This window comes from Leptidea sinapis, chromosome 8, assembly GCF_905404315.1.
Source record: "Leptidea sinapis chromosome 8, ilLepSina1.1, whole genome shotgun sequence".
Classification (NCBI taxonomy): Eukaryota; Metazoa; Arthropoda; class Insecta; order Lepidoptera; family Pieridae; genus Leptidea; species Leptidea sinapis.
In genome coordinates this window covers 4,920,087-4,945,639 of record NC_066272.1, presented here as the reverse complement: position 1 = coordinate 4,945,639, position 25,553 = coordinate 4,920,087, and the positions used below count along the sequence as shown (strand labels likewise).

The 25,553-nt window shown below is 34.4% G+C and overlaps 1 protein-coding gene across 2 annotated transcripts; it reads left to right on the top strand.

The window, feature by feature from the left end:
• Positions 1-114: 114 nt before the first annotated feature.
• Positions 115-22,042, top strand: LOC126965784 (angiotensin-converting enzyme-like). 2 transcript variants are annotated; one of them, XM_050809548.1, is made up of 11 exons: positions 137-448; positions 898-1,308; positions 1,400-1,561; positions 1,688-1,793; positions 2,190-2,525; positions 3,868-4,114; positions 5,231-5,364; positions 9,169-9,403; positions 14,447-14,545; positions 17,790-17,912; positions 21,457-22,042. In XM_050809548.1, exons 1-11 carry the CDS (start codon positions 437-439, stop codon positions 21,824-21,826), a joined length of 2,235 nt encoding a protein of 744 aa, XP_050665505.1. In that variant the 5' UTR covers positions 137-436; the 3' UTR covers positions 21,827-22,042. The 2 variants fall into 2 exon arrangements, with proteins under 2 accessions (XP_050665506.1, XP_050665505.1); XM_050809549.1 differs by lacking the exons at positions 17,790-17,912; positions 21,457-22,042 and having other exon boundaries at positions 115-448; positions 14,447-14,549.
• Positions 22,043-25,553: the final 3,511 nt, after the last annotated feature.

Genomic DNA, 25,553 nt, shown 5'->3' with positions numbered 1-25,553 from the left:
GAATAGAATTCTAGCTTATTACAATGAGCGAACACTGGTCAGCTATTAGCTAGCACTGACTAATAATGGATTTGGTTACAATGCAATAATGTGAGGATTGTGTCTTCCGGTCTCACGTGAGTCGTGAACATCCCGGTGATTTGATCGAGGCATCAGTAAGTCGTTACTCGCATAACAATGCGTCGACGCCCATGCCGTATATGTACAGTGCTCAGCCACAGTTAAACGTTTTCAAAACATAACTACCGTTCATTGTTCACATTTTAAAATTCATCACAAAACAATCAAACAGTTGCCGATATTCAAAAACATCAGCAAGGCATACGGAGCTAGTACGGTGTAACGATTCAATTTTATAGGATTGTGTAATCGAAATATGTTTTCAGTGTTGTGTTACATTCTGTGATTGTCATCGAGTGCTGTGATAAATATTATAATGTTGTTTTACGTTAGTATTATTTACTTCCTTCCTCAGTAAATTGAATATAAAATTAACAATTATTTTCATTCATTTACATCAATGCCACAACTTGGCAACCAAGTTGAAAACTCAGCTGTTGAACAGCCTTTTAACATGTTATATAATAAGTGATTAGTACCTTCTCTTATAAAAAATAATAATATTTTTGATGGAATGAAATATTTTCTGAGATTTGTTTAAAAAATAAAAAATAAGCATCATCATCAGCTTTAAGAAATATAGATCGATTGTTGTATTAAAAAGGCACTGAATTCTTGCAAATATAGAAAATGTAATAGATAAATGTACAATGCGCAAATGTATTTTATTATTGACGTCAAGTACTTATATTCAATCAGTTACTTATAATGTTACGATTCATACTATTTTTTCTAACTTTAACATATAAATTGTATTTATTTATTATAACATTACAGAAATCCTTGGTTACGTTTAATATAATATCACTATCATTAGCTGTGCAATATCCCGTGAATCCTACTTCAGATATGTCTACCGATGAAAAGATTATTGCAAGGAATAAGACTGTTGAACAATCAGATGAAAGTGGTCATGAAATAGAATTTGCGGGAGAAGATGTAAAAGAGAAAAAATATTTAGAAGATGCCATGCAAACTGTCTTAGATCCAGATACAGTCATAACTAAAAACGACGATACTGTTGAACATTTCAAAGTACATATGGATGAATTGGAGAAAGAAAACTTAACACTGGAAGCTTATATGAATGAGATGGACGAATTGAGCCTAGAAGTTTGTAAAGCATCGCAAGAAGCACTGTGGTCATACGTAACTGATATTAAAAATGATATGAAGAAAAATAAAATGGTTATTATATTATTTAGTATGAGTGCTAGTAGTTTGCTATGATAAATATAAAATATATCAAATGTTTATAACTGTTCTTAAAATATTTTAGATACACATAGCCGGTGAGGAGGACGAAATCAAAAGGCAATATTGGAACACTATAAAAAATAAATATATAGCTGAAGTTCAAAATTCTAATGATTTGCGGCTGAAAAGAAAATTAAGAATAATTAAGGAAAGGGGTACAAACGTACAGATGCCGAAGAGCAAAGTAAGCACGATATTAAAACTTAATAGAATTGACAAAAAATAAAAACAAAATTTATTTGTAAGAAACTTCGGAAAAATATTTTATTTAGAAGTCGTTGAGTTTTATTATTCTGTTCTCCTTTTACAGCAACGCGAAGAAATAGATGACATGCAACGTATTTGGAGTCGAGTTTCTTTATGCGCATTTGATGATCCTGGATGTAAAAAAGAAGATTCAGCAAAAAGTATGAATGGTAAGCAATGGATCCTATTAATTTAATAGATTGCTAGCAACACAAATATCATGATTGGAGACTAAACAAAAATAAATAAAAATATGGGTCTTCCTACTACAGTCTGCTGTTCAGACCAAATTGCGACACCCAGACAAATACCACTTGGTACAATAATACACTCCAAATGTTCTATTTAAGACTTTTTTTTATGGAATTGCAACAAATTGAAATTGAAATAATAGACATGAAAATTATTACAAATACATTTTTGATTCTGCGTAAAATATTCATTATTTCTCATATTTTTTTTTAAATCTGACTAAATAGTGAGGTTTAGGTTTAAATTTTCAGCTGTAACCGTTACCGTGTATTATATTTAGACGATGTCTCAGTTGTATCCTAACAATTTTTCAGATGTAATATCTATTTTCAAGACAAGTAATAATTATGAAGAGTTAAAATACTATTGGAAAGTTTATAGAGACGCAACAGGAAAAAAGGTTCGGCCCATCTTCAAAGATTACGTAATGCGAATGAATAAAGTAGCTGAATCAGAGAACTTTAAAGATGCAGGAGAAATGTGGCGATATAACTTTGAAGATGAGGATTTTGTGAAAACAGTAGATAGAATTTGGAATGACGTCAAACCTTTATATGGTTTGATTCATAGCTATGTTAAAACTAAATTGAAAGCGGTGTACAATCAAGATCTTCAAGCAGACAGCAATTTGATTCCAGCCCACATATTAGGTATGTGCCTTCTGTTATATTTTATAGACTATATAACTATATATAAAAATTATGATAACAACTTACATCAACAGTATCACCTGACAAATACATGACAATAACATGTTAAATGTTCGCGTGTAGCAAGATCCAGGTAATAATCCCTGAATCAAAAACAACATTAACGGATTACTCTAGGATACATGTTGCAAATAATTCGTTTTGTATTTGCTTTATTCGTTCTGATATAGATGAAAAAAATACTCCACACATGGTTGTTTTCGTTGAATATAAGAAATGCATCAGTCTGCGATAATTTAACTGGTGTAAATGCTTCTAAATGTTAATTTATGTATCCTTTATAAGTTTCTATGACACAATTACAAACAAAAATACCAAACAATAGCAAATCTTAATCAGATTTTAAATCATTTATATTTGTATCTTTACTAATATGAACAGCAATGATAACAATATATTGATCTGTTTATGTTATAAAGAATTTCATATAATATTATGTATGTGTCTAATTTAACTGATTTTATAATAATAATTTCTATCTTCTATAAAAATTCACTATTTCATCATATTATTGTAACATATCAATACAATGCATCTCTTAGATTTTTAAACAAGTAATTTCGAATCGTTGTGTTTATGCAGAACTTACTTTGATACCTACGCAAATTTATTTGCAATGGGAAGACAAATAGAACTTTCTACTTCAAATGTCACGAGGGGCTGCTGAAAACCAGTGTTGTGTTGGTGTCTTCTGCACTGACACAACAATATACTGAGTCAGCTCCTTTTAGCAGGGAATCACGCTAACATTGTTTTTATTTAATCATTATATTTTTTTTTAATATTTGTTACGTTTTAGAATTTTAAGATTTTAATTAATATTGTAAATTATTGTGTTTTTGTGTGAGTATTTTTTTATTTGCTAATAAAGTGTTTCTATTCTATTCTATTCAGAACGTTCCGAATATACAAAAGTTTATTTTATCAAACATAGGCATATAACATATTGCTAATCTGTATTTCTGGAAATATCATTGCTTTACGTTAAGTATTTGATGATGATTCTGTTACTGTTGTATATAAGATAGCTGGAAGCCTATTTCTAAGATTTTATATTAACATATTTTAGCTTGTAGTGTTTATGTGATTCACAAGTTTAACCCAAAACATGTAATTCTCACTTCACTATTATTATATCAATGTGCGATGGTACATTGCCCCGCTCAGACATAATAAAGTTTATCATCCCAGATAACACTTTTATTACATAAACAACCAATAATTAAAGAAATTGCATTGTTTCTAGCTGAAATCGAACTATCTAGAAAATATTTTTTTCCAGGTAATTTGTGGGCACAGGAATGGCAAGCGATTTATAACTTAGTTGCTCCCTATCCTGACATACCACGTCGCGCTATAAATGGAAGTGACATAGTATACTCAAGAGATTATTTCGAATTTGTGGACAAATTTCATCAATCCCTTGGTTTTGAAAGTGCAAGCGATTCCTTTCAAGATATAAGAGAAACACCATCAACAGCAAACTGTTTGCCTTCAAGCCATGATATGTGTGACGGAGTTAACTATAAGTATGAACTTAACATATTATATGATTTTTCGGAATATTGACGTTTAAATATAAGGTTAATATGCAGTAACGAACCTAGCACAATGATATTTAAAAGTATTTCCTCTTTTAATATTATAATATCATTGACCTAGCATTAAATTTTGATATTTCACTACCTGCTACACTCATGGACATGTAGAGAGTTCATTACATACCGAAAATTTTTCGCGTTCTAGGTATTTAGTGACATTAGGTCTCGACGTTCTCGAAACTGTTTTAACTGTGTGAGTTTATGAAACAAGAAAACGAATTCAAACCGCCACACCTGCGATTTTTTCCTTCGACTGATTTTAACACCGTAACATGTTACAAAATTGACAAAATTTGTAATACTTAGAACTTAGTGGGTGACATGCACTTTGTGTTAACCGCGGGCGGTTTTGTAGGTCGCACATCGTGAGAATTTTTATCGAAGTTGGCTACTGACATTCGATAGTAATTGAAAAATTTATCTACATGTTCTCATAAAAAATTATATTCCTTACGAAAGGAATAAAAAAGAAACTTTTCTCAAATCTTCGGCAAGTTAGTGGATGGACCCAATATTTGCGAAATTCTCGTCGACCTTTTCTGTTTCTTAGTAGCAACAATACAAACTGATCTTTTGAAATCCATATCTATCCATAAATCCATATCCATCCACAGCGATTAACCGCTCCCGGGAAAAACCATAGTGCGGCTTAAGCCGAAGAGGTACCCAAAAAACGGGCGGATAAATTAAAACACATTGGACAATAGAAGTTTTTGAAATTATTTATGTATGTTCAATTAATCGTATTAACATTTATCTCACTGTGGTGACGAATCGACCACAGTTAGTACAATACACTGTTGTAAATTTGTCAGCTTAGCTAATATTTTAATTTAATGTGCTTTTAAAACGGGCATATGATACGTGAAGCGTGGTTTTTGGTTTTAATAACAAAACATAGTAGAATAAATACTTGCTTCCGCGTAGATTGTTGATTTGAGTTTTGGGATATCTATAAATTTATTTATTCCATAAAATACATTTAATTTTTTAAGTTACTCTCATAAAAATGTATAATTAGTTGGCTCTCGAATACTTTTGCAGAATAAAATGGTGCGGAGAGAATATAACTGATATCAATGTAGGGTTGTCACGTGCTGCAAGACTGCTGGGACATGTACAATATTTCAAGCATTACCGTGATCTGCCTCCGCTATTTAGGGATGGCCCTAACCCAGGTAAGGCAGCTAATGATCACTCAGTGGTAATTTATCGGTTAAATCTTATATATTTATTTATTCAAGGTCCACCAACACAGAATACACATGTCAATTCATTAAATTATAACACAAAGTTCAAAAATCGTGTATCTTACAATTACAGGTGGACACAACATGCACATAAACATACAAACAATATAGTATAAAGTTCAATGAATTTCACTAATCATTACAAGCTACAATGTCACTTAAATATAATTAATAATATACAAAATACTTTGTCAATGCGTAATTTATATAAAATTAGGTCATTACATTTTACAAATCAGTGTTAGGTTTTTCTAAAAAAATATCTGTCTAGGTCGCTTGTTTGAAATTATAGCTTGTTGTACCTACTGTCGTATTTATTAAAAACTATTGAAATGTATTCAAAACATTATTAATAGTGTTCGTATATTTTTATTGCATGTTGTTGTCATCTGACATGTTAAAATTTTACTGCACACCGGTAACGCCCCTGCTCTTAAATAAAATCTTACACTGTAAACATAATCCCCTTTATTCATAATGGACCGCTAACTTTAGGCCGCCGCTAAGGAGTGTTTTTTCTCATTCTGACTTAGGTCAATAGAAAAAGACAGAGTGCGAATTATTTAAGAATGCTTTAAGTTAGCAGACTACTATGAATAAGGGGGAATATATCTATATTATATAGCAAGTTATGCCAATATTGTTTATGTTACACCAGAATTCGGTATAAGAATAGGTACGAAAATCTGCGAACGTCAAAGCGCAAACAATGATAATATTTGTACTTCTATAATCCCCAACCAATCAATTAAATTAGATAAATTTAAGGTATAAAAACACACTATTTAATGTGCTGAATACTGTGAAAAGCTTTGTTCTTCTTGGCTTTCAATCCAATACCGGAATATAATTTTCATTATTCCTAAACTGTACTGACAGTGGAGACAAAATATACCTACTCAATTAATTTTGAACCTTAGATAATTTATACGTATAAATAGCCTCTTGCTGTTAGACGACCGATAAAAACAGGCTAGGAATATTAGTTTTGTGTGCATGACAAGTGACTATGTCTTACACTCGCGATTTGTATGACACTTTATGTTAGTGTGCATGAGTCTGTTCGAATGTCAATTTTTTCGACGTTTTCACAGCTGTCATAGTCTATCTATATAGACGCAACAATATTGCGGCTTCAGAACAATCCCTGATACTTGTCCTGAAAACCTTAAACATTATTTTTCAAGCTTTCCCTCCTCCTTATGCACAATTGTAAAAAATGTCTGTAAATCTGAATGGCCGCGTGCGTAACCGCATCGTCGCTCGTGAGAGTAATTTAGAACATTAAGGTCTAAGATCGATCAATCGCCTGGAAAATTTTGTTGAAATGACTCAAAGGATATAAACATTAATATTCGCTATACCTGAGTTTGCTTCTATTGGGATTCGATACCAGAGTTCGTAGCTCTGAAGTCAAGGTTATTTACCACTGCATGGCTTGTATTAGTCGTCGAGTGATCTTATCTAGCCAGTCCCTAATTACACAACCAACGTTATTTGCATAGAAATCTGTCAAAATCGAGAATCACCATTCTATTAATATCTCAACCTTATTATTATTAGCTTGGAACTCAACAAAAAGTCATTAATAAATAATAAAAGTATTGTCTCACTGAAGGTCCAGTTACAATGAATTCGGAATAGAAAAATTGAAAGGTAAATGCATTTGGCATTTATTCCGTGGAGTTTGCATTTGTCCATCTCATGTCGCGTGAACGTTAGGCCGGGTGCATATACATCGGCGGGAAAAAACTATGAAGCGAAAGAGAAAGATTATATTGTGTGGTGCGGTGAATGAAAGAGAAGTTAGCCGCTTAAATTCAGTTGTATAGTATGAAATAGTTACAGACAGACAAAATTGGAAAGAACATATAGATAGCCAAAACGTTCTTGTTAAATTTTCTTGAGTGATTTATTCTATGTTTTTATATTTTATCGATCCAAATAACTTCATTTTAATTTTATTTACCAAGTCCGAAGCGGTCCGCTAATGTAAATCTGAACGGGATTTTATTTTTAAAAGAATATAAATATGCGTTACCGGATTTTGAAGTGATAGTACTTTTGCCCTTTATTAGAGTTGCTCGTTGCATTCGCAACTAAAGGTTTTATCTCAATACTGCCTGTCAGCCAATAAGTTGGTACAGCGACATCCCATTCTGCACGGACGCACGCCAAGAACGGGAAGATATTATTAGGATAATATGCTATTACTGATATTTTTTATGGAGGAGGAGGCAATGGTATGTAATTACCGCGGCTTATGCTCACTTGCTGCACCAGAGGAATCACAAGAACGTTGCGGGCCTAAAGCACATTGTTACGTGACGGGCGAGGTTCGAACCGGGGCTATAGTTGTGAGAGTCAACAGTTTTACCAATTTAACCGCAGACACTTTATATAGTTATCTGAGCAGTCTGTTCGCCCATAAATTGTTCGATTTTATATTCGTTTATAAATTTCACCGTACCTTTTGGGTCAGTGATAATTTGCAACAAAATTATTTATATGACTAACTTCATCGTTTTATTTGCTGTTTTGGAAACGCATATCTTTTAAATAATGCGTAAAATATTGCAAAATACGTGTTTGTTGAAATTTTTGTTTTGATATTTTTGGAATTTTTATTCAAGTTTATTGTTTATTTGCTTGTGTCTTTTGATTTAAATACTTTTGTTTACTTTGTTTTATCTGTCTGTCTTTGTTTTGGACTGAACTTCACAGACAAGTTATAAAATGACCTTTAATATATATTTACATCAGTATTGCATTTATTTTTTTGTACTTCTGATCAAAACTGACATAAAACATAATATTCATCACCCCATTGGTTGTCGTCAATTGATTTAGTGTTAATGCACCAGACCCAAGAAGTAATATTGATTGGAACTGCTCGCAGTTTTATGACCGATTCACTAAAGTTTTTACTTAAAATAAAAAAAGAAAAATTTATTTGTGTCTAGTTACAAAAATATGCATCAAATGGCGTTACATTGTGGTTTGAAAAACTATTACATACATAGTCTTACAATAAACTAGCACATAGACAAACACAGCATGCGAGACTATTGAACATTTTTAACATCACTTACGGAGTACAACAAGATGGTAAAGTAAAGCGAATCTATGGTTGCTGTAACAGATTTTGATTGAAAACTCGTAAACAGTCGTATTTTAAATGTTAAACCACTAAATAACTCACACATTGACAAATAGACGTCTAGATTATGGGTACCACAAAGGCGCCTATTTCTGCCGTGAAGTAGTAATGTGTAAACATTACTGTGTTTCGGTCCAATGTGCGCCGCAGCTAGTGAAATTACTGGGCAAATGAGACTTAACATCTTATGTCTCAAGATGACGAGCGCAATTGTAGTGCTGCTCATATTTTTGGGCTTTTTAAGAATCCTGAGCGGCACTGCATTGTAATGGGCAGGGCGTATCAATTACCATCAGCTGAACGTCCTGCTCGTCTCGTCCCGTATTTTCATCTTCAAAAACAAAAAATAATTGGTCACGCATTGTCGCGCTGTCAGGTCTATACGTAAGTATATACTAAGTCTATGATTGTTAATAGTAGTTTTGTCGTGGCGTTCAATTTATCGTCAACCTACGAACCGATTCGAGGACAAGTATTGTATACCGAAGCACAAAGTTATTACCAACTCAAGACCGATGCTGCGGTAGATATCTAAATAACATTATGATCTGACCTACTTACTTATGTAACAGCGTTCCATGATGCCATCTCCGACATCGCTGCTGTACAGCTCACAGCCCCTCATCTTTTGAAGAACTTCGTGGATGGAGTCTCGCAGGGAGAACAGGCAGCCTTGAACCATCTCATGTGGCTTGCGCTTGAAAAGTTTCCTTTAATGGGATACGCATATGTGCTGGACAAGTGGAGATGGGACGTGTTCGGTAACAGCAGTATGGTGGATTGGAACCAACATTGGTGGGATCTAAGGTACTTGTTGGTAAGGTTGATGCGTCCAATATAGTACTTTATAACTATACAATTACGAGTGTGTCAATATTATATCTTAATATATATAAATTACGTGACACGTTGTTTGTCCGCGATGGACTCCTAAACTAATGAATGGATTTTAATGGGGATTACTTCATGGAGTGCAGTTTGGTCCAACTTGAGAGATAGGATAGTTTTTATTTCGATTTGGGACCCATAATTTTTTTTATTTTCAATATTAATTTTGTATGGACATGACGTTTTCTATGAGAGAAATTAGTGACGCACGGTTTGACAGTTCTGTTGTGAAACTATTTCATTATAACAACAGGGATAATTTTTTAAGAAATAATTCTTGATGTTTTGAAATATTATTGGCGCATTCCTATAAAACAGTATTTTTTTTTATTATCTACAGAACAACGTCTGTCGGGGCAGCTAGTAATATTATATATATTGGACGCAGCACCTTAAAAACTATTTGTGTTGTATATAACAGCAATTGTAAAATACTCTATTGATTGAAATGAGTGGTCGTTGAGTTTCTTGTGTGTTCGTCTCTCGAGCTCTACTTTTTACGACATATAGTAGATTTAGAAATGTAATACAAATATTTATAATGAGAATTCAAAAGCGCCTAGTTTAAGCCTAATTGAATAAAGTTTGTTTGACTTTTTGTTTTAACATATTTACTACTATATGCTCAGTTCATGAATTAAGAATAAAAGTTTTATATTTTTAATTCTATTTATGACTGTTAAACTAGCTACACTTCACTTTAGTAATCATTCAGTTATGTGGTAGTTCAACATTGTACTATAATAGCGGCTAAGCCAAAAATATTCTCTTCTTCCGATCGCTTCCAAACTTATCTAAAAATCCACGACAAAATTGGTCTAGCCATTTTGGAGTCTATTAGGAATACAACAATCCATGACAAATACAAAAAAAATTGTTTAGATTCTACATGATGTTTCAGTATATGGAGCAAAGGTCCTAAATTATATAATTAACACTCTTTAGAAGAACTTGGCTATATGTGATCGACAAATAGCCTTAAAAACCTGTAGGTAAACTGAATCATATTTTTGCGGGCCATACTTAAGAAGCAGACATATTCAATTTATGGTTTAAATTAAAGATTGATTAAATTATTAAATAGATAAAAAAACCCCATTTGTCATATCACCGCTCTTCGACAACACTTCCCTTAAAGCCTCGCCTAGTATCGGACTACTGGGTCTCGAAATCTCGAGCGATTGCCAATTTCGTGGTCATCTGGAGGGCAAAGCCAAATTGGCTTCGAAGAAGCTGGGCGTCATCAATAGAGCACGGCAATACTTCAAGCCGGCCCACATTCTAGGGCTCTACAAAGCGCAGGTCCGGCCACACATGGAGTATTGCTGTCATCTCTGGTCTGGCGCACCCCAGTATCAGCTCGATCCATTTGATCGCGTGCAACGCAGAGCAGCTCGAGTTATCGGGGACCCAGTGCTCTGCGAACGGCTGGATCACTTGACGTTGCGTAGAGACGTCGCTTCATTGTGTGTCTTCTACCGCATTTTTCACGGGGAGTGTTCCGAAGAGCTGTTTAACCTGATTACTGCCGCCGAATTCCACCTTCGCACGACTCGCCACAAGTTAAGATATCATCCCCACCATCTGGATGTGTGGCGGTCCTCCACAGTACGGTTTTCAAGGAGTTTTCTTCCGCGTACTACAACGCTGTGGAATGAGCTTCCTTGTGCGGTGTTTCCGGGACGATACGACATGGGTACCTTCAAAAAAAGCGAGTACACCTTAAAGGCCGGCAACGCTCTTGTGATTCCTCTGGTGTTGCAAGAGAATGTGGGCGGCGGTGGTCACTTAACACCAGGTGACCCGTACGCTCGTTTGTCTTCCTATTCCATAAAAAAAAATTATGCTATAAATATAGTATAGTAGAACCAAGTGGAATAAAAATGATTTTATCTACTTAACTTATATTTTTAATTTAATAAAATCACTTAGACGACCCTGGCTCTACCAAAATGATTTATTATGACTGTTACAAATCATTAACTTAATATTGGAATGCAATGGAGAGGGCTATGCTCGGAGTTTCCCTGCCAGATCGAATCAGAACTGAGGAGATCCGTTGAAGGACCAAAGACATTCCCATAGTTCGGATAATTGCCAGACTCAAGTAGCGGTGGGCATGGTACATAGCTGGAAGGACATAATATAACCGTTGGGGCAGTATAGTCCTCGAATGGCGACCATGTACCGGAAGATACAGTTTTCCACTGCCATCCTCCACCGCACTGTCGGATTTATAATTTTTGTGTATATCTTTGTGAAATTATTTTTTAATGTAACTAATATTATATACTTATAAAAGAAAATAAATTAGGATTAAAATTTTTAATAATAACAACAATATGATAAAGTTTGTTGTCAACTCAAATTATTTGGGTTCGACTTTTCCAGTCTATGCAATTTACGATTAATTGTACCATTATTATTTTAAAACATAATAGTAACACAAGAAGTTAACGATTTGAATTTGAATTTGACGTTATTTTTTTCTTTCTTATTATCCGAGTACATATATATGGTCTTCTAATACTTAAATTAAACCAGTCAAATATTGAAGTGTTTTCGCAACCAATGAGCGGTTTGGATTTGTGTGGATATATTTTTACACGGCTAGCAAATCTTGCTTACAACTCCAATGCCAGCTATAATCAAGATAATTATAATTAATATTAATATCTTTGCGCGATCACAAATTAACATTCATTGTTATTTAATCAGATATTTTTCTTTGTTACGAATACAAGAACGGTTTGTCCATTGATAATGATAGTTGTGTAATCTGTTTAGTGCATTGACGTCTGAAATAACTGTATTTATCTATTAATACATAGCGATATTATGTAACTAAGTTTGCAATATTAAATGAGGGCTTAGAGACGTCAAATCATAGTAGAAAAATGCTAAGACTGGGCAAAGTTTCAAGTTATACACAGGGTACACAGAAATATATAATTCTAATACTTTTTGTGTCGTATACATCTATTAATATTATTTACAAGCGCTGACCCGGCAAATTTTGTTTTGCCATATAAATTAGGTTCCCTACGTCCGCTTATTAAAAAGCATAAAAGGCATTTATTTTCTCAAAATTGATTCCTTTAGAATTCTTTTTGATGTCATTTCTAATATACTAGATACTACTACCGGTTAGAAATAGTCATAATCTAGTCCCAGGCTCTCCGATCACTTAGATATTCAGCTGTGGAGTAAACGGATTTACGACAGAGCCATTTTCTTTATAAAACATTTAAATTTATTTATGGATAATGCCTAAAAAGTGGCTGGGACTTTATTATAAAAGTGTATACATTTACCCTTAAAGCTATTATGTATCTTATGAAGCCTACTAGATTTAGTTACAAGCAATCCCTTATTTCTAGTGTTATAATAATGAAAATCACTATATATAGCAAAAAGTTGACGATTTTTGTGAACGTATATTAAATTTTCATAAATGTACTGACAATGAACATTCATAATATTTATTTATTTAAATTTTTCTTTGAGAGTCTATAAGCAAGCTGATATATAGCACGAAAAGCTCTCTTTTGCAGAGGTAACACTATATCATCATGCTGTGAAAATAACTGAAGTACACTAATATAGCGGTCGCAACATTCGTGTACTCTCTAATATTTCTAACAGCAGCATTATAAATACCTTAATATACATATATTTCTTGTGTGCGTGTGTATGTCACTGAACTCCTCCTAGACGGCTGGACCGATTTTGATGAAACTTTCTGTGTGTCTTCAGGTGGATTTGATTTTGTTTTAATTCACAATTGAACTACCTCCTAAACGGCTGGACCGATTTTGATGATTTGTTTGTGTGTTCCAGTGAATTTGAGATTAGTTTAGATTCTCAATTCCGTCCATATAGTGTATTTTAGTGGACTCCTCCTAACGGCTTGACCGATTTTTCAAATTTAAGGACCGAAATTACCTACAGGATCTGTTGGGTCCACTAGTTATTGTATAAGTTGTCATATAATGTTATGAAAGGTCATTGACTGAATTATTGGTATTGTGAATATTATGGTCCAAATATAAAGGTAAAAATTTCTAAGTCAAAAAAATACCGGTTAAGTAATCATCATAAATTATATACAGAAACCTTTTCTGAAACACGCTGCATCTTATGGTATAAGTATTATATCGATCGGTGAAGTAGTTTTTTTTTGGATAACATTGAAAAAATACCCTGTATTGAAATGAAATTTTTAAATATAAATCAAAAATATCTGGTTCTGTTTTAAATTAAAATCCAGTCATGGATAGTATATGTATGGAATATGGATTTAATTTTTGTATGCCTGCCTCTTATTTTTTTTATTTTCTTAATCTTTATATTTTATTTTGGCTCTTGGCAATAGCCGCGAATAAATGTGCGATCTGACTCATCATTTTAAGCAAAATTCATCTTTCACATATAAGAATGATGGATGACGTGGTATCGGAGGTCCCTCGAGTAGTGAATTTGACTTTAACCTTCTAATAGTTCATGGGCCTAATAACTACTATGACTAAATTTTCTTGATTTTCATTACAATTCAATTAAATTTTATTTCCATTATTAGTTGTTAGGCTACAACTACATAAATACTTCTATATATCTATTAACATTTCTAGGATTAATACACAAATAAAATTTGAAAAACCAAATTATATGAAAAATGCGGGACTCGATCCCACGACCTCTGGCGTTCCGTGCCAGTGCTCCTACCACCTCAGCTAACCGTTCGAATGACGTACCGTCATAAAATCTTGTATGCTTCAACTCTCAGGTTGTGGCTTCCAGAGGTCATGGGTTTGAGTCCCGCATCGTTCATAAAATTTTGTTTTTCAAATTTTATTTGTGTACATTAATAATATGTAAAGAAATCGAAAGTCGCTTTAGAAAATAGGCCTGTAGAAAAAGAACAATAGTTATAAATATGCTTGAAGTGTAACAAATCCGTAGGATAAAGGAGACGATGATATCACCACCTGTAGCAAGAAACGAAAGTGACCTGGATCCAGCCTCCAAGTACCACGTCGTGTCACATGTCCAGTACATAACGTAAGTATGGAAGTCACTTGTAAACTATAAAACTTGTGTATCTTCTACAGCATTTATCACGGGGAGCATTCCAGTATCATTTGATTCCTGCCGCCGAATTCCACATTCGCACGACACGCCATACATTAGTATATCATTCCCGGTATCTGGTACTTTCTTCCACGTACAACCAATCTGTGGAATGAGCTTACTTTTGCGGTGTTCCAGGGACTATACGATATGGGTATCTTCAACAAAAAAAGCGCGTACCTTCGCGCTTTCTTAAAGGCCGGCTATGCTCCTGTCATTCCTCTGATGTTGCAATAGAATGTGAGCGGCGGTAAACACTTAGAACCAGATGACCCGTACACTCGTTTGTCCTCCTTTTCCATAAAAAAGAAATAAAGAGTCATTTGACAGCGTGAAATGCAGAATGTTCTCGAATTGTGTGTTCTAGTGCATTTATCAAAAGTTGCAAAAATCTGATACCTGAGAAATTCCACCTCAGATCCATCCACTCTTGGATATCATCATCACCATCTGGATATGTGACGTTCCTCCACAGTGCGGTTTTGTAGGAACTTTCTGTCACATACAACCTTACTGTGGAATTTCTTGCGCGGCTTCCAGATTGATACGAGATGGGTACCTTTAAAAATAGGGTGTACACCTTCTTTGAAGGCCCACAACAAAAGGAATTAGAGAAGTGATTCCTCTGGTGTTGCAGGGGAGTGTTGGCAGCGGTGATCACTTAATATCCAATGATCTCTTTCTTAATATACTCCACAGCCTCCTTCATTTACCTAAAATAGGAGATAAAGACGACGTACTTTAAAAATATCAAATTTGATTATTAAATGTTACCATGAATGAATATCTATTATGTGTGAATAAAGTTACCCTTTTATAATTTTATCATATATTTATAAAAACATCTAATTTTAAAAATTTAAGAGGCCTGATGATAGATGCTCGTGCCCTCTCATCAACTTGAAAGTACATGAAAAGTTGGTTCTGAAAACATAAAGGAAAAAAAGAGATGTGTAAGCTTGGTAGTGGCGTATCCATTACTAAGCTTACACATTTATTATCAAGCTTACATATATCTTCCTTATGGGGTTGTCGGCGATAGGTTCTTTGGGTACGTCGGAAAACTTACAAAAGTATTGTCCAGGCCATCTTCTTATGCACCTCACCTGCAGATTGTGATCTTTCCATTTCTATTTATAGTTAGCTAATGAGTTTATAGTTTATTTTAATTGTAAATTGTTTTCGTACATAGATATAATATTAGTACTAAATAGTATTAATTAGTAATTATAATTATTACGTAGTGTAGGTACATACATATATTAGTCACAAACTATAAATTTATGAATGAATGAATGCTGTTTAAATGTTTGCTAAGAACTGGGCTCTTATTGTTTACTTGAAACAGTGATGTAATATCTACACAATGTAATATCTTAGTCCTTATCAAACTATAAAATATAACCTTAGCACGAACTCCAACGAGCCTATTGGTCGAGTCATTTTAAGTGTGAAAATGTTTTAATGTCAAAAATAATTAAAATTTTATGTACAAGACATTTATCGCCATTTTCGAAGTATTCAACGTGATCACTTTTTTGCCTTTGCTTGTGAATGATTGCATTCCTTGAATTTAAAATTGTCTCTCGATCGTCAGTTCAATCACCTTAAAATGATCTGATATGTGCTGACATAAAAGATATAAAATGAATCTAATGCTCCAACATTTTTCTCAACGCTCTGAATTATATGTAATGTGATCGAGATGTATTACGAAGTGCAAATTACTCTTCTTAATTTTTGATAATTAAGGGTCCACGTTCAAAACAGTGCTGTTAAGTTTTATTTTTTTTACTTTGTGTGGTTTGCTGACAAGTCTGGGGTTGAGATATGTCATTTTTGACTTTAATAAATTGCTAGAGCGCGAGCACGAGACACGAAAAGTAAAAAATGGCCAAACTAGACATCTGAGCGACGTTAAACTACACAATATTAAAACTTAATTTTTAATTTTTTATAGACTGAAGTGTATTAATATTTTTTTTAATTAATCTTTATTAAATATTTCTTTTATCATAAATTAAAACACGGTGCATATGTAAATTGCTTTAGGATGGTTTTCACCATAGTTTTTATTTAGTACTAGCTGATCCAGCACACGCTGTTCTGTCGCAAATGTCACAATGGATAAAGTATGCTACTATTAAGAGATAGACATACACCATCGCGCACTTTTCTTTAGATCTATATAAGATACACAAATCGGAGCAATATATTAATTACATAATTTTGATATATATCTGAAAAGCGTTTTCGTTGAAAGCTCCCAGACGGCTTATTTTTTTTCGACATCTCAACAAATATCGTTAATTTCTACAAAATATATACAAAAAATAAACAAATTATATACTTAAACCTGCCTCGAGAACCACGCTTTCCATTGGTGAAAGCGTGAAAATCGGTGCCGTTGTTTTTGAATTTATCGCGAACAGACAGACATACAGGTGCGGCAGAGGACTTAATTTTATAATAATAAATGTAGTGAGTGGGGTAAATGGGAATTAACTACCACGCGCTACGCCTATTCCGACTCGAAATATTCTTACCCCCTCATTCATAATGGTCCGCTAACTTAAAACAGCCAGGAGTGTTTTTTCTCATTCTGACTTAGGTCAATAGAAGAAGACAGAGTGAGAATTAGCAATGCTTTAAGTTAGCAGACTATTATGAATAAGGGGGTATATGTATATCCGTATGATAAATTCATCTTAATAAATACAAAATTCCTCACATAGAAAATTATATGATTTGACGACTTTGTTTGTTGGATTGAATGAAACTTAGCCTTCACCCTCGTATGTAATCTTCGTCCTGGTAAAGTCGCGTCAACTCAGGGAATCAATTCCCGTTCATTATTTCTAAACATTATAATCTAAGTATAATTTGAAATTTGAATAGTTTTAGTCACGGGGATGCGTCATAAAACATAGGTACTAAAATATGTATTATAATAGTATACTGGCTATAGAAACTATAATATAATATATTTATTGTAATTTACATATAGTGACATTTTAATTTTTGATACTACACAATATTATTTAAAAATTGGGAAACATATTAATGTTCGTTTATAGTTGTAAGTTTTCACTTGTGTCGGCATTCGGGAGTCCATATGGAATGTCTATTTTTTATTTATATGATAATTAATTATACTAACATTTATTGTTCACAGTTACCTGATATCGCATGTGTTAGAGTTCCAAATCCTCCGATCATTATGCAAAAAAGCGAGTTACACAGGACCTTTGCACGAGTGTTCTATATATGGCGCGCAGGAAGCAGGAAAACTGCTCAGGTACCTCATTAAATTGATAAGCATGTAATGCGATACCTTGAGGTTTTATTTGTTTATTAGTTATCACTTTAATTTCATCTCACTGACTGATGGTGCGTGGATTATGAATTGCTCGTAACAGCGCAGCAATGGATGTGATTGTTTTGAAGTTTTTTGATTTAAAGGTGTCTGCCCATTACAGCGTATCATTTGCGAATCGAAACTTCGTCTATTATGTTTTATTATGCAGTAAAACTGTATTAAATATATTTTCAATATGTACTTCGTTTCAAATATTAAATGTACAAATAAAAGAGAGAATTTAGAGACTGGAATACGGGCCAATTATAATGTACATAGAAATTATGTGTTTGCCATAATCTTTTTTTAAAAAGGTTGGCAAAATATTTCTAATTCCTATATGCATTCAATTTGTAAAATTTGCAATTAATTTGAAATTGATATTCGCAACTAATATGCTCACATTTTAATAATCTCTTCATATTCCCTCATGAGTGAAAGTGCGATTGACCTACCGACCTCGTCTCGTGCCAACATTACTACCTACTTACATTCTTATTTATGCAACACTGGCTCGCTTCCCTTGGTGATGAATTTATTTGGAAAGAAAGAGTTACACCATCAACCATCATGTATACCATGCACAAAGGACCTTGACATCAGGCAAGCAGTGTTACACCGTTTATGGTGCGGTCATGGTCTACAGTGTAGTGGGCGAACACCTTTATTTGTAAAGCAAGTTTATCGAATGCACCCATTCACCTTCTTAATTGTTTTTTTGTCAATGAGATGGGCTGAAGATCGCAAAATTATCAACCTCAATATAATTTTGTGATAGCAGGCGTTTTAATGAAGGACGAACGCCTTGGGCCTGTATTGATAAGCGAATGTCGGGTAGTTTTTTATGGAATAGGAGGACAAACGAGCGTACGGGTCACCTGGTGTTAAGTGATCACTGCCAGAGGATTCCACAGGAGCGTTGCCGGCCTTTAAGGAAGGTGTACGCGCTTTTTTTTGAAGGTATCCATGTCGTATCGTAGTATATATATGATAAAGTTGGAGATGTACTGAAAAGAGGCTTTGTCCAGAGTACCAAGAAGAGTAGGTATACTTGAAAACATTGAGGCGAGTGGATGAGGCCATAATTTTTTTTCCTTTGATGTTTTTTATACAAAAACTTACTCACCCTGGCCACTAACTGGCTGGACTAAAAAGAAATGACGGGCTGCGGTAGTGAAGAAATGCGGCATCCCCTTCCGGCCCGTGACATCTGCGGGCATAACGATTCATTCCATTGCAAATTGGTACTCTTATTATGGCGTGTCACGTATATGAAAGAAGTTCAATGGGTTTGGTATTCTTGTTTCTTAAAACGACTTACTAAGTAATATATATTCAATTCACTACTTTATCACTATAAATATTCTTACCACCCGTGCTGTTATTAACAGTGCGTGAACTTATAGCACGTTTTTGTCACAATCGCTACTTACGAGGCAATATTTACCAGTGGGAAGCTCCTTTGCACAGGGTGTCGGCTCAATTATGGGTACCACAACAGCGCCTATTCCTGCCGTGAAGCAGTAATGTGTAAGCATTTTTGTGTTTCGGTCAGAAGGGCGCCGTGGCTAGTGAAATTACTGGGCAAATGAGACTTAACATCTTATGTCTCAAGGAGACGAGCGCAATTGTAGTGCCGCTCAGAATTTTTGGGTTTTCAAGAATCCGGAGTGGCACTGCATTGTAATGGACAGGGCGTATCAATTATAAATAAATAAATAAATTTCGTTTATTTCAAAGATTACATATACATTTTTTTGTGGTTGAGACTTCCCAGTAAGTTGTCTTAGGACACTTGTATTGTTAATATCTCGCAACTTGCTTAGCAGATAACTTTTTATGTAGTAAACAATATAGAAATAAACAGAAATGATTAAAAACCAAATTTTACAATTAATAGTGTATGTGTGTGTGTGTATGTGTGTGTGTGTGTGTGTGTGTGTGTGTGTGTGTGTGCGTGAGTGAGTGTGTGGATGTGGGTTTGAATTGGACCTTTGATTGGGGCCATCTATGCAATGCGTGTGTTTATCATGTCAGTCTGATCAGAAGATTTTCCACTTCATCATAAGCAAGACAAGTTAGCCAATTATTTAAATCTTTTCTGCATAGATGTAATGTCATAGGATATATATTTTATCAATTACCATCAGCTAATCGTCCTGGTCGTTTCGTCGATAAAAAAGACATCTATATGATCTATCTATCATCTATCTAGATATATGATATAGATGGAATCGAAACTATACTTTGATGAGATAAAATCGATTTTATTGGCCATCAAAACGTGCCTAGAATTATTCTATTAGTCTAGAAACTCACAAAGATAAAACCCACGGACAGCATTAGATCAAATTATTAAGTAAATGGATGAATTGGCATTGACCATAAATCTATATTTATAATTTTCCATTTGGTATCTCTGCTACTCTGCCTATCTAGTATATATGAAATACGAGGACAAATGATGGTACTGGTCACTAAATGGTAAGTAATCACTGGGTAGCAGTATCTATCTCTTGCAACACTATAAGATACCCTATAAAGTACCAGTGGGAGGCTCCTTTGCACAGGATGTCAGCTAGATTATGGGTACCACAACGGCGCCTATTTCTGCCGTGAAACAGTAATGTGTAAATTACTGTGTTTCGGTATGAAGGGCGCCGTAGCTACTGAAGTTACTGGGCAAATGAGACTTAACATCTTATGTCTCAAGGAGATGAGCGCAATTGTAGTTCCGCTCAGAATTTTTGGGGTATTTTCAAGATCCTGAGCGGCACTTCATTGTAGTAGGCAGGGCGTATCAATTACCATCAGCTGAACGTCCTGTTCGTCTCGTCCCTTATTGTCATAAAAAAAGGTCAGAAAGGCTTTCAGGAATGTCTGAGAAGTTTCAGCAAAACGAAATTCATTCCACAGTTGTTCGCAGAAGAAATTTCGTTGAGAACCGGACTTAGGATATACACTCCACATCCAACATGACAATACAAAAATAGTAATAGGTAGAAGAACTGTTGACTCTCACCATGAAGCCCCAAATACAATCCTCACCCGCCACGTTATAAAGTCAGACAGATGCTTTACAAAGTCAGCACCGCTCTTGTGATTCCTCTGGTGTTATGAGAGAGCTTAGATGGGCTGCGATGTTCACTTACCATCAGGTGACATTATGTATGCTCGTTTGTTCTCCACTTCCATCAAAAAAGTATTATCCTCACCATTTGCATTGCACACCACGTTTTCAAGAAACTTTCTTCTACAACCAATAGAATGTGTAATAGTTATTCTCGTACGGGATTTCCTTGTCGATAAGACATGGGTACCTTCAAAAGCCGTGCACACCTGCGGCAGGCAAAGCTTCCGTGATTCCTCTGGGATTGCAGTAAAGTATGGACGGCGATGATCACTTGCCTGCCATCAGGAGTCAGCTGACCCAACAAATTTTTTCAGTTGTATCAAGTAATGAGAATTTACCCCTTTTTCGCAGTGATGGTATGTCCCTTGGAGCGAGCGAAGACTGGAGAATAGTTCTCCGAACAATAACGGGCGAAACTGAACTTTCAACAGACGGAATACTAGAATATTTTTCTCCGTTGAAAGAATTTCTTCTACAAGAGAACACAAAACTCAAAAGCGATGAAGATATGGACGCGAGTGCACCTATAATTGTCGGAATAATTGTAATGATCTTGATCGTTTTAATGTTCATAATGTATTGTTTCAAAAAGCGTAACCATCTTGATAAGTTCTGTGCGATGTGTGGTCTCAGGAAAAATGGTTCTTTAGATATTGCTACACATGACATTTCGCATGCTAAAACTAATGAAGTTGAAGGAATAAAAGAGGATAAAGTATGAGACTGTTAAATGCACGAAAATATGCAAGAATTGATAGCAACTAGTATTATAGATGTTATATAAAATTACATTTTGTATTTTACTGTAATTGTAAAAATAGTTTACGAAATATTTTTATAGCATTGGCTAGTTACTGTATACGTATGAAAGAATTGATATCAGATATTGTAGAGCAATATTATTATGCAGAAATAAAAATTATGTTTTATATTATAATGGCATACATTCATTTGTCACCTACCATGGCATCCGATATATGAATTATGTACAAAGTTAAAAAGTAACCCAGTAAAGTAAATCAAATATTTGATAAAAAGTAACTAAATATAAACTGTATTAATATAAATTATCGTATATTGGATGCATCAACCTTTAGAGCTGTAATTCATTGTTTGTGTAAGCATGCTTTGTGAACATGATGGTCGTGATTACTGTCATATATAGTAATCAGGTCGAACAGGCACCACAAGCAGAACTCGTTGATGCATAGACCAACCATCGTTACCTTCGCACATATTTGGACAGGTTGAATATGAGAATAGTAGCTGCACCAACCTCCACATTGTGAATAAATAATAATATATGAATATTTACACACAAATTATCTTGCCCCAAACTAGCATAGCCTGAACTTCCCTTACCAAGAAGAGCGGAATTCGCTGTGGTCGAGTCAGTCACTCCAAACAGTGGCCGTTCACGAGCTAGACGCATCAAGCCATCGTTACATTATGATTATTCGCTTTAGGGCACGACCCGCTCCACAACAATGATGTTGATGAAATCGGCCACAAAAGATAAGAAAATTTTGTTAAAATTGTAGTTCCATTTAGCGAGACCTGAAGTTGACATAATAGCTCCTACCTTGCAGATACCCCTAGACACGAAACACATCTCAGTGATTTTGTAAAACTAATTGGAATTAGCACCAACGATCATCATTTATAATATTTCAAATTTGCGTATTTTCTTGAAGCTGTATCATATTTTATCCCAATACAGAGTGGGAGGCTCCTTTTCACAGGATGCCGTCTAGATTATGGATACCACAACGGCGCCTATTTCTGCTGTGAATGAATGTGTAAACACTGAAATGACTGGGCAATTGAGACTTAACATCTTATGTCTCAAGGTGACGAGTGTAAATGTTGTGCAAGTGAAAGAATTCTTGAAAAACCCCAAAAATTCTGAGCGGTAATTTGTAATGGGCATAGCGTATCAATTGAACGTCCTGCTCGTCTCGTCCCTTATTTTCATAAAAAAAAGATGATGACCACTTGATGGTTAGTGATCATAGTCGCCCATATTCTCTTGTCACAAAATCACTTACTGACCACAACTACCACCAATTTCTAAGTTAGATGACAAGATATATACAGACCTGAGAAGAACGGGCGCAAGGAGGTCAGCGAATCGCCTTTTTACCCTTATAGATTTGTCATGTCTGTCTTCGAAACTATAAGAACTATACTGTTGAAACTTGGTAAGTAGATGTATTCTATGAACCGTATTAAGATTTTCACACAAAAATAGAAAAAAAAAACAACAAACGTGTGGGGTTATCCATCCATTATCTATGGATAGGTAATCAAAAGTGATATTGTTACGCGAAAGACTCGTCCAAAGTGGTAAAATGTGTGTAAACCTCTGTAACTTTGAAAATATTAGAGAATCATAAAACTAAAAAAAATATATGATGTACCTTACCATGCACACTTCCATCGAAAATTGGTTTGAACGAGATCTAGTTGGTAGTTTTTTTTAATACGTCATAAATAGTTACAATGAACTACAAGAACTTTTATATTATGTTACTTGCTGATACGGAACCCTTCATGGCGAGTCCTACTCGCAATCGGCCGCTTTTTATTGATATAAAATTACATTAAAACACAAGGTGTAGTATCGGTTATAAACTTATTTAAATCAAATCAAATCAAAATCAGTTTATTCAAGTAGGTCACGGAAATGACACTTAAGAATGTCAAAAAAATTAAATTTTTTTTTTATTGAATCTACCGCTACTTCGTAAAGGGTTGAGCTAATGAGAAGAAGTAGCAAGAAACTCATTGCCACTCTTTTATATCAAGATTTACAGATCATTTCAATTACAATATAATATGTAAAATTTAAAATGATGCAACAAACACACTCAAACTTCAAATAGTCAATGTCTTACACGAGTAAGTCAAAAAAGTAAATGTAAATTAATAAAAAAGTTATTGAGTACAGTAGCTGCATCATCCACATACACCATAAATCAATAAAGGTATTCTGTGAGCATTTTATAGGCGATTATAAATAAATTAACATGTATATATCCATTCATATATTTGTAATGTAGTAACCTTTAAATAGCTTGTCTTGTTTGATATTTGAGTCAAATCTAGCAATTTAAATTACATCTAACCTTTTACAGATTGATCTGATAATTGGTGCACACCTTTTGTTATGTTGGCAATACAATTGATATTATGTTCAGTATGGATCGTAAATTCTAGATGGTTGCGATCACAAAATGGTGGGTAACATAATAATTCACATTCTCAAAATGGGAACCAAAATGATAAATCTTGACTCTTAAAATATTTCATACTAGTTACGTTGTTCTATTCATTATAAAAAAGTCTGACCTTTACTCCACCAAAGGAATATTTCTAGCAAATTTCAAGTCTCTGGGCTTTATGGTTCCGGAGATATCATGATGAGTTGGTCGGTGGAATTCTCTTATATACATTTCATATTTGTTTTTAGAGGATTTTATACTTCTTTTCCCATATTATGAGTAATGGGTATCAGAATATAGGGCTTTACGACTAGAAAACAGTGATAGGTCATGGAGCTTAGACATTCTAAATATCAAAACTAATATCGAGGCATCAAAACAAAACAAATAACTTCGATTGCTCGAGGGAGGACAAGATAACGTGACACCGATTCGAGTATCTACAGTATTTAAAAGGATTATTTATTGAAGAGTTAGATTTGTACAAATCAATAGGAAAGAAACCTTGATCAGACCTTCATAATTAAAGTGAGGCGCTAAATAAAGGCGCGTCAAATTTAAGTTTTTTATTTTTATTTTTAATTTCAAGACAAATACTTATTTTTTTTTAATGAAAATAAGGGACGAGACGTTAGAGTTTTTTAGCCATGTACGCATTGATTATCGTTAGGGTCTAAGATCATTTATACGTCTAGATAGACTATGAAAACTTGAGGTTAGAATTAACCCCTATTTTATTTATTATTCAAACAAAACAAATCTTATAACTATATTTACAATACTATGACTACATAAAATTAAAACTATCATTACGTGGAAGCGTACCAAGAATATTGGCAGCATTACCACGTTGGATAGCTAGGCTGATCCATTGACCGGAATACCTGGTAGCGCTTGGGTTTCCAGTAGCCTTATTGAGGCACGAAAATAATATTTTGAACATTCTTCGCCTCTGGGCCCCACGGACCAAGTGTCTCGACACCAAATGGCACAAAGATGTATGACTCCGTGACACTGATATATTTGCGACGCTTGCTTTCTTCGACAGTCGAAGAAGCAGTTCCAGCTCCAACTGACATAACTTGGACATGAGAAGGAGCCAGAGTGTCGACGCAAGTCGCGTCCCACACTAGCGTCCTTCCTCGTGCCCAAGCCACCAGCGTCATTCCATCAGGACGCTTGCCATCTCGGCGGGTAATAACTATTTGGCTCTAAAACAGCTGG

Bases quoted from the DNA above. Each gene is read 5' to 3' on its own strand.
- LOC126965784 (XM_050809548.1), top strand. The intron at 1,794-2,189 runs GTAAGCAATGGA...ACAATTTTTCAG, and splicing joins TTCAGCAAAAAGTATGAATG to ATGTAATATCTATTTTCAAG. The intron at 4,115-5,230 runs GTATGAACTTAA...ATACTTTTGCAG, and splicing joins TGTGACGGAGTTAACTATAA to AATAAAATGGTGCGGAGAGA.